Below are 10,626 nucleotides of genomic sequence, written 5' to 3'. Positions count from 1 at the left end.
CTCGCATCTCTAAGTATTTCTTAAGTATCTCTTAAGCATCTTTAAGTATTTTTAAGTATCTTTAAATATCTCTACGCATCTCTTAAGTATCTCTAAGTATCTCTTGAGTATCTTTTAGTCCCTCTACGCATCTCTAAGTATCTCTTAAGTATCATTAAGTATTTCTAAGTATCTTTAAATATCTTTACGCATCTCTTAAGTATCTCTAAGTATCTCTTGAGTATCTTTTAGTCTCTCTACGCATCTCTAAGTATCTCTTAAGTATCTCTTAAGTATCATTAAGTATTTCTAAGTATCTTTAAATATCTCTACGCATCTCTTAAGTATCTCTAAGTATCTCTTGAGTATCTTTTAGTCTCTCTACGCATCTCTAAGTATCTCTTAAGTATCTCTTAAGTATCATTAAGTATTTCTAAGTATCTTTAAATATCTCTACGCATCTCTTAAGTATCTCTAAGTATCTCTTGAGTATCTTTTAGTCTCTCTACGCATTTCTAAGTATCTCTTAAGTATCTCTTAAGTATCATTAAGTATTTCTAAGTATCTTTAAATATCTCTACGCATCTCTTAAGTATCTCTAAGTATCTCTTGAGTATCTTTTAGTCTCTCTACGCATCTCTAAGTATCTCTTAAGTATCTTAAGCACCCGCATTGAATTATAACTTCAGATGACTCGAGGAATCTAATCGAGACCAGCGAGGAGGTAACGGTGATGATTATTATTATTATCATTATTATTATTATTATTATTATTATTATTATCATTATCATTATCATTATCATTATTATTATTATTATTATTATTATTTATATTATTATTATTATATTAAATAAAAAAATAAAGATAAATAATAGTTGGAAAGAAAGTTGGCCCGGGGGGACAAAGTCGAACAATTTTATATTGCGCCTGCCTGGCTGTTTAGGAAATTATTTTAGTCACAAATTATTTTAGTCCCTACCTGGGAATATTCACGATGACATTTTTATTTTTTTTTTTCTGGCAGATCTTGAATAGGAAATTTGCAGCTCTCAGAGACAAATGGCTGATGAAGATGATGAGGAAGAAGAAGAAGAAAGACCGCGATGATGATGACGATTTGAATAAAAATTAATCACGAAATGATGACGACGACGATGATGATGCCGACGATGATGATGATCGTATTAATTCAAATCATTTAAAACAATTTTTTTATCTTTCGCAATGTTTACCAACAAACGTCAAGCTGATACTTGAAAAAAAACAAACTCGCGGAAATTATGAATTATACATATATATTAACTTATAATTTACACGTATGCAGTAGATAATACTTTTATTATGACAGAATAATATTTTTAAATAAAGCAATGTACCCTTTAGTATTCGTATCGAGTTTGTAACCGAATCGAGAATCGGATATCTTAGCGATTCGCAGTTTTCCAAACGTTATTAGCTACACCACTACTACTGGCAATACTGCTACTACTACTACTACTATTATTATCAATACATCTACTGCTACTACTACTACTTTTACCACTGCTGCAGCAGCAGCTTCTTCTACTACTACTACATTGAGAATGTTACTTACGCTGGCCGCCATAGTCATCGTCACCATCGGGGAACCTGCACTCCAAATCCGGATAATTGACGACGATTTCGTTAGTGAATAAATTATGATAATGATAATATTATTATTGTTGTTGTTGTTATCATCATCACCATTTCACTTCCTATTAATGTCAGTAGTAATAGTAGTAGTAGTAGTTGTTGTTGTTGTAATAGGTAGTAGTAGTAGTAGTAGTAGTAGTAGTAGTAGTTGTTGTTGTTGTAATAGGTAATAGTAGTAGTAGTAGTTGTAGTAGTAGTTGTTGTTGTAATAGGTAATAGTAGTAGTAGTAGTTGTAGTAGTAGTTGTTGTTGTAATAGGTAATAGTAGTAGTAGTAGTTGTAGTAGTAGTAGTTGTTGTTGTAATAGGTAATAGTAGTAGTAGTAGTTGTAGTAGTAGTAGTTGTTGTTGTAATAGGTAATAGTAGTAGTAGTAGTTGTAGTAGTAGTTGTTGTTGTTGTAATAGGTAATAGTAGTAGTAGTAGTAGTTGTTGTTGTTGTTGTTGTTGTAATAGGTAATAGTAGTAGTAGTAGTTGTTGTTGTTGTTGTAATAGGTAATAGTAGTAGTAGTAGTAGTAGTAGTAGTAGTAGTAGTAGTAGTAGTAGCGATAGTATTTTTAAAATGTATTTCCAGAACGAGTTACAGTTACAAAAAATGGTTTTTCATAGGTGTAGACAAATGTATCGATCATACAAAACTTTCATTTCTTTGTTATTGTTCACCGGAATTTTCCAGGGTGGCCTTCATTCATTCATTTTTTATAATTTCTTACTTATTTGTTTTATTTTGTTCTACTGCCTCGCATGCTGTTACAGTTTCTGCGTCTGTCAGATCCTGATTTTTAAAGAAAAATAAATAAAAAAAAAAAAAAAAAATTAGTTGGACCCGGGCGTTCGGAAGAATGAACTGTACGTAGACGAGCACGGGTCGGTGGAGCTGATTCGCCGGCGACATCATCATCATAATCGCTACGTTCCTGATAATGATGACGACGAAGACGATGGTGGTGGTGGTGGAAAGGCTGATGATGATAGTGGGAGTAATAGTAATGATTCCGATTATTTCGTAAGTGGTTTCATTTACAACTCAAGCTACTTTCGGTACCTATTTTGTATTTTAAATATTGTTATTATTATTGTTATTATTATTTGATGATAATGTTGTTTATATTATTGCTATTATTATTACTATTATTAATATTATTATTATTTAATTTTTATAATTAAATTTTTATTATTAATATTATTATTATTTGATTTTTTCATATTTAATTTTTCATTTTCAAAGATCCCAGAAACGTTAAAGAATGTGGTGAGGGAAGACTTAATTATTTTCCATTAGAATTATCTGTATTTCAGTTGTAGTAATATTCGAAAACTTGTAGCTAGTAGTAGTAGTAGCAGCAGCAGTAGTAGTAGAAGCAGCAGTAGTAGTAGGAACAGTAGTGGTAGTAGTAGCAGTAGTGGTAGTAGAGTAGTAGTAGTAGTAGTAGTAGTAGTAGTAGTAGTAGTAGTAGTAGTAGTAGTAGTAGTACTATCAGTAGTAGTAGCAGCAGCAGTAGTAGTAGCAGTAGTAGTAGCAGTAGCAGCAGCAGTAGTAGTGAATGCAACTACGATTATTATTATTATTATAAAATTACTCGTCATTACAGAGCGATTTGATAATTGTCGGCGACCCGAAGCACCATAAATGGACACCCGACGACGAGCCGGTATTTTAATATGACGTCATAACGACGATGATGGTGATGATGATGACGTCATTATGATGATGACGATGATGATGTCAAAATGGTGATGATGACGTCAAAATGATGATGATGGGGATGTCATGATGATGATGATGGTTAATGAATAACTTTTTCCAACTCGTTAGCTGCAGCTTGTTCATGTAAGTTCTTTTTCATTTAAATCTGCCATCATCATCATCATCATCATCCGTATTGACATCATCATTATCCTCCTTAATTACATCATCATCATTATAATCAACTAGTCATCATCATCATTACGGTCGTCATCGACGTGACGTCATAATGACATCACCACGCAGATGCCGAAAAAACCAGGTCAGCGACCTTGGGAGGCTGAACCAGTTTGGATATTTGGGTCGGTCGGCTGTCTGGTCATCTTCACTAATATCATCGTCATTTTTTATTTTTCTTTTCGTCCATTCATTGAAACTTTTTCTAAAATTTTTTTGCTCATGTCAGCCATGTTTTCATTGCTTGCCCTGGTTATATATCTCGTTACTTGAGAGTGGAGTGTGTCGTTCTGCCGTCCAATTGGCGTTAAGTGGATGAAGCGTTGAAAGTTATGTTTGTTTGTTGTTTTCTGGCTTTTTTAATGCATTTTTCGTCTGTCTATCTACCTATCTATCTACCTAACTATTCATTTGTTTGTTTGTTTGTTCATTTGTTTGTTTGTTTGTTTGTTTGTCTGTCTGTCTGTCTGTCCATTCATCTAACTAACCTTTAATTCATCCATCCATCTGTCCAACTTTCGTTCGTTCGTTCGTTCATTTGTTCATTCATTCAATTATTTCTTTATCGATTGTTTTAATCATTCCTTCATTCACTTATTAGAAGTATGAACTTTTAAAAATGTTTTCATTACCATAACTGTAAAATGTTATCATTTATTAATCATTCATCATACGCAATTAGGCCAGGGGTGGGCATACGACCCGCGAAGCTATTTTATGCGGCCCGCGAGACCTTGTTCGCCATTAGGTCAGGGGTGGGCATAAGGCCCGCGAAGCTATTTTATGCGGCCCGCGAAACCTTGTTCGCCAAAAAAAATTGTCGTCAGCCAGACATTATGACAAAAAAAGGAACCACAAGTCGTTAAAAATATTTGCTATTTAAGTACATGTGCGACCCTTCAATGGTCAAATAGTTCTCAATGAGGCCCTCACAACAAAAAGTTTGCCCACCCCTGCATTAAATGCACACTTAATTAAATCGATTAATTAGTTAGTTAATTAACTGATTACATAAATAATTAATTTGTAAATTAATTAATTTATTAAATTTTCAACTTCGAGTAGATCTAAGTACCGTGCGAGAAAGTGTAAAAAACTTTAATTAAACAAAACTGAACAAGAAAATTGTCAATTTGACCCTCTCTTGAATCTCGTTCTCTCTCGCTCTCCCTTTCTTTCATTTTTGCTTTATCTCTCTCTTTCCTTCCGTCTATTTCTACCTCCATTTTGAATAATCCATCATTTTCAAACAATATTCAATAATAAAAATTCAACTGAATGGTTTGGCTACAGTCAATGTAATGCAAATTACCTTTCATAAAAAAATGTCCGAGCCTTTGGTCTGACCATAATAGTCAAAATATTTTCTATTTTAAAAATCGGTGGTCATTTCTTTCTCTCCTTTTTTTTTACTTTTCCTATATTTCTCTCTCTCTCTCTCTCGCACCACCCTCATCTCACCTGCTTCTGAAGAGGACATCGGTGGCGAGGACAGCCAGGATGACGGCTGCAGCGAATATGACGTACAACTTGATGGCCACCATGCGGTACTCCACGTACACAAAGATGATGATCTGCACGAAGATGAAGAGGATGGCCAAGACGAAGGCGACCCCGGCATAGAGGTAGGGGTCAAAGTTCAGTATGGTCACTTTACCGGATGCCATTAGTTCTCTATTGACGTGGCTGTGACTCTGATCTAGCCAGACCTGTGCTTGTGTATGTGTGTGGGTGTAGTGTGTGTGTGTTTATGAATGTCTGTGTAATTTTTTCTCAGAGATAAATAAGTGAATGCGTCCAAACCAATCAAAATAAATTCGTGAATATGCAAATGGATGAATGAATGTGGATGAATGAGTGAGTGAATGAATAAAGCCCCTACACTTTCAAGAACTTGCTTATAAAATTCTTTTTCCCATTGTGACAAAGTCTGCGAAAATGAGTAAAAATTGATCAAAATAACATATTCATCGTCTCCATCATCATATTTGCCACCATTTTCATCGTCATTATGATTATACGTATAACATTCGGTAATTCATCCATCCATTCATCCATTCATTCATGGAACCTAACTAACTTCATTCGTTTCGTTAGCATCAACGAATGCGTTGAATATGACAGCAGCCCAACAACAACATGACATTAACATCATAACGTGATATGTATCTAATTTATCTCTATCTATCTATCTATCTATCTATCTATCTATCTATCTATCTATCTATCTATCCTATCTATCTGTTTTTTAAGCAAGTAAACAAAAACATTCCTACCAAAGATTTAAAAAATTCAAATAAATTCATTTAAAAATAGCGTTCTAACCGTAGATTATATCGAGACCAATCTGTTTGCAAAATTCATTGAGGAGCGCTGATGAACATCGCGGGAATAACACTTTATAAACTAATTGATTGATTGATGTATAACCCTATATTACTCTATATGACCTTATATAACTCTATATAATTCTGCATGTTTATGTATAAGTCTCAATCTAAATTCTATCCTAAGTACTTATCAGATATATTAACTGAACCTAAACGCCCGTCTTCATGTTCTCACTTCTGAACTCGTGTTAAACACTCGCTAAATCTGCTTTTGCTTTTTCTGGCCCTTTTTCTCTGGAACTCTCTAACTCCTTCTCTGACTACTTCTCCATCACTTACGAAGTTCAGAGCGGATCTCAAGACAAAAGGCGAGCGAGCACGAGAAAGCCCATATAATTATATAAAAAAATAACCACTGTTTAAACTGCGCACACATCTTAAATAATTTTAACAAAAAATGTCAAAGTTTGGTGAATAAATTTCCAATAGATTATTATAACATGTAATAAAACGTGGCGTTACGACAAATCCTTATTTGTCGTAACGTTATAAATCATTTATAATCATGTCGTAACGAGTTATAAATCAAGTTTTTTCAAATCTACACACACACACACACGCACGCATACATACACACATAAAATAAAATAATAAAATAAACAATTGTCAAACTTGAATATGCACATGTTCAAGTTCAAATTTATGTATTCAAGACCATTTGGAAAGTTTTAAAGTATAAATTTGAATATAAAAACCATATTCATCCCATAATTTAATGGCCATGATCGTCTTCATCATCATCATCATTATCTGTTTCATCATCTGATTCATTATCATCATCTGATTCATCATCAACTTCGTCATCATCATCATCATCAACAACATCAGCATCATCATCTTCATCTTGAAGATGATGAGTTATGATAATACTCTCCATAACAGAACGACTTGTTTAGAAAATGAGGCTTCACGTAATTTGTCAGATTTTCCACAATTTCCTTGAAGCTGATTCGCTGGGAAGGTCTCTCGTGCCAACATGAAACCATAATCTCCTTCCTGATTGGTCAGTTAATGTTAATAGGTTGGCCAATGAACGACATTCATGAATTTAGATAACCAATAAATACGATGAGAGATAAAAGCAAGCAACTAATGCTACTGGTGACCAGTTAATGTTAGCAGCATATTGGCCAATGAAAAAAATTCATAAATTTAAACAAACTAATAAGAAGCAAGATGGTTAGAAGATTGACAAATAAAAAAAAATTCGTGAATTTAAACAGCCAATAAGATAAGAGATAGAAAGCAGGAGGCTAACGCTATTGGTGGCCAGTTGCTGTCAATCACCAATCTCCCTCCCCCTCCAACGAACGGGATGACCTTCTCATTGCTGAGACTCATGTAGGGCCTCAAACCGCGCGACATCATCTCCCACAATACCACGCCGAACGACCTGACGTCATTCATTCATTCATTCATTCACATTCCTCCATTCATTAATTTACATTCACCCATTCATTCATTGGTGAATTATTTATCTACCCATTCATTCATTCATTTAACCGATTTAAGGATGTTTAATTTTCAATTCGGCTCAGAATGGTTTTACATAATTTTTTAGATCAGTGATCACCAATGGTGGCCATTTAAAAAAAAAACTGGAAATGTGTGTGTGTGTGTGTGTGTGTATGTATGTTTGTATGTATGTGTATATATGTATGTATGTATGTATGTATGTATGAATGCATGTATGTATGAATGTATGTATGTATGTATGTATGTATGTATGTATGTATGTATGTATGTATGTATGTATGTATGTATGTATGTATGTATGAATGCATGTATGTATGAATGTATGTATGTATGCATGCATGTATGTATGTATGTATGTATGTATGAATGTATGTATGTATGTATGTATGTATGTATGTATGTATGTATGCATGCATGTATGTATGTATGTATGTATGTATGAATGTATGTATGTATGTATGTATGTATGTATGTATGTATGTATGTATGTATGTATGTATGTATGTATGTATGTATGAATGCATGTATGTATGAATGTATGTATGTATGTATGTATGCATGCATGTATGTATGTATGTATGTATGTATGTGTGTGTGTATGTATGTATGTATGTATGTATGTATGTATGTATGTATGTACGAACGCAACTAACCACACGTCACTCTCGACATTGAAGCCAGGCCGTCTGAGGACCTCAGGGGCCATCCACCTAACAGGCATGGCTTCCTCAACCGAATGAAACGCTGCTGCTGATGATGAAGATGATGATGGTAATGAAGTGGATGATGATGGTGATGAAGAAGATGATGGTGGTGACGAAGAAGATGATGGTGGTGACGAAGAAGATGATGGTGGTGATGATGAAGATGATGGTGATGATGATGAAGATGATGGTGGTGATGATGAAGATGATGGTGGTGATGATGATGGTGATTTCTGTTGCGATAACGACGGTGGTGAAGAGGGTGAGAAAGTCTGGGAGGCGTTTGTTTTCGTAATCTTTAGTGGCTTGGAATTCTCGGCCTGGTGGCGATAAAGATGGTGGTTGTGGTAGAAGTTTGAGTAATCTGTGTTTCTTGTCAGGCTAAAATCTGGTGGTGGTGGTGGTGATGATGACGGTGGTGGTGAGGTAGGTGATAATGATGATGATGACGTTTGTGATAATGAGGATGTCTGTTGTTATCTATAGTTTATTTCATTTCTTCCAAACTCGCCCAGTCACTCGTCTACTGCTAAAAATGGCGGTCTCGAAGTTTTTTCATCATACTTTGCGTTTGCCGGATCAGGATCCTCCTGGCTAATCAGTTCGTCTGAATGGTCCCAGAAGATACTAAATAAGCACCGGATAGGAACGAGGTCGCCATTCCTTCCTGGCTTCTTCAATCAATCAAACAAATGCTTGATTCCATAAGATCGGAAAGTATCAGAGTTGTCTTAATGCAGACACCTGGGCACCGCACACCAACCAGTCTCATACATTCATTCCTTCATCAATCATTCACACATCCATTCACTCATTCATTCTTTCAATCATTCATTTACTCATCCATTCATTCACTCACTCATTCATTCATTCTTTCACTCATTCATTCACCAACACCACTCAACCGTTTCGAACCGTTTCGGACATGTTTAATCTTACGTTTAATTTTGTGTTATTTTATATTTCGATTGCGCTTTTGAATTTTAACTAACTAGCGCTAGATAAATCTTTTGATAATAATAATAATAATAATAACCGACCAACCAGAAATCTTAACGACAAGATTGTGATCGACGAGACAGTTCCTGGCAGCAAGGTCCCTGTGTATGTAGTGCTTGTGACCGAGGTAGGCCATCCCGTCCGCTATTTCTGCGGCCATTCCCAGCAACAACTCGTTCGTCAGGTCGACTGTCCGAGTAGTCTTCTGACACTTTCCGATGTTGTTGTTGTTGTTGTCTTTGTTGCAGTCTTTGTTGTTGTTGTTTATGTTGCCTTTATTGTTGTTGTTGTCTTTGTTGTTGTTGTTTTTGTTGTCTTTATTGTTGTTGTTGTCTTTATTGTTGTTGTTGTTGTTGTTGAATGAATTGCAGTTGTTACTGTCACGGGAGTTATTATCATCAGCGACTTCATCGTCGTCGTCGTCGTTGTGGCTGCTGTCGTTGCGTCTGTACCTCCTGATGAATGAGAGCAGGTCGCCGTTCAGCATCATCTCCATCACAACCAGGCATGGAGTCGTCGCCGAGACCACGCCCAGCAACTTGATCACGTGATAGCAATCGAAGACTCTGTTGATGGTGAATGAATGAATGAATAAATGAATGAGCGAATGAATGAACGAACGAACGAATGAATGAGTGAATTAATGAATGAATGAATGAATGAAAAAAAGCCTCACTTCATGGCTTTGATTTCCTGTCTAAAGAGCATTCTGTTGAAATTGGCCTCATTTGTATCTCCATTAATTGCCTGTCAGTCATTCATAAATTCCTTCACTCATCCACTCGTTGATTCCTTCATTCATTCATCCATTCATTCATTCATCCATCCATCCATTCATTCATCCATCCATCTGTCCATCCGACCTTGATAGCGACAACTTGACCAAGGTAAGTCCCCTTGTAAACCGTGCCAAACTGACCGCGACCAATCACGTCGCTCGTTGCTGCTATACTCTCTCTCGGGATTTCCCATTTGCTGTGTTCTATTTTTAAAAGTTCAATCTATTTTTAGAAGTTCAATCTATTTTTAGAAGTTCAATCTATTTTTAGAAGTTCAATCTATTTTTAGAAGTTTGTTCAATCTTAATCATTTTATTTTTAAAACCTCAATCGGTCATCAATCTGATGATGAACAAACAATCATGCAAACGAATGAACGAACGAACGAACGAACGAACGAACGAATGAATGAACAAACGAACGAATAAACGAATGAATGAACGAATGAATGAATGAAAGAATGAACGAAGAGATGAATGTACGTACCAAGATAATTTCCATTTATCGAGAACCGTATGTAGCTCTGCCACCTGTATAAAAGTTATCAACCAGCCAGTCGCTGAATCGTTCGAGTTTAACAACTACAAAGCTGAATTTTATCTAAATTATATCCTAACAGTAAATGAATGATAGAGTGAAATTCGGCCAAGAAAACCATGCCATTAAATTCTCTATAAGGTCAAAGGTTAAAGGTCAATCC

At 35.3% G+C, this 10,626-nt stretch overlaps 1 protein-coding gene across 1 annotated transcript; it reads right to left on the bottom strand.

Annotated features, from left to right (window-relative positions):
* Positions 1-6,807: 6,807 nt before the first annotated feature.
* HELRODRAFT_91450 (hypothetical protein) lies at positions 6,808-9,739 on the bottom strand (the record flags this gene model as incomplete). Its single annotated transcript, XM_009012290.1, has 5 exons — positions 6,808-6,964; positions 7,227-7,361; positions 8,098-8,188; positions 9,193-9,319; positions 9,554-9,739. Coding segments are annotated over 5 exons (696 nt in total), but the record flags the coding sequence as incomplete, so codon positions are not given.
* Positions 9,740-10,626: the final 887 nt, after the last annotated feature.

Source organism: Helobdella robusta, assembly GCF_000326865.2.
Source record: "Helobdella robusta unplaced genomic scaffold HELROscaffold_102, whole genome shotgun sequence".
Taxonomy (NCBI): domain Eukaryota; kingdom Metazoa; phylum Annelida; class Clitellata; order Rhynchobdellida; family Glossiphoniidae; genus Helobdella; species Helobdella robusta.
This window is presented reverse-complemented; position numbering and strand designations above follow the sequence as displayed.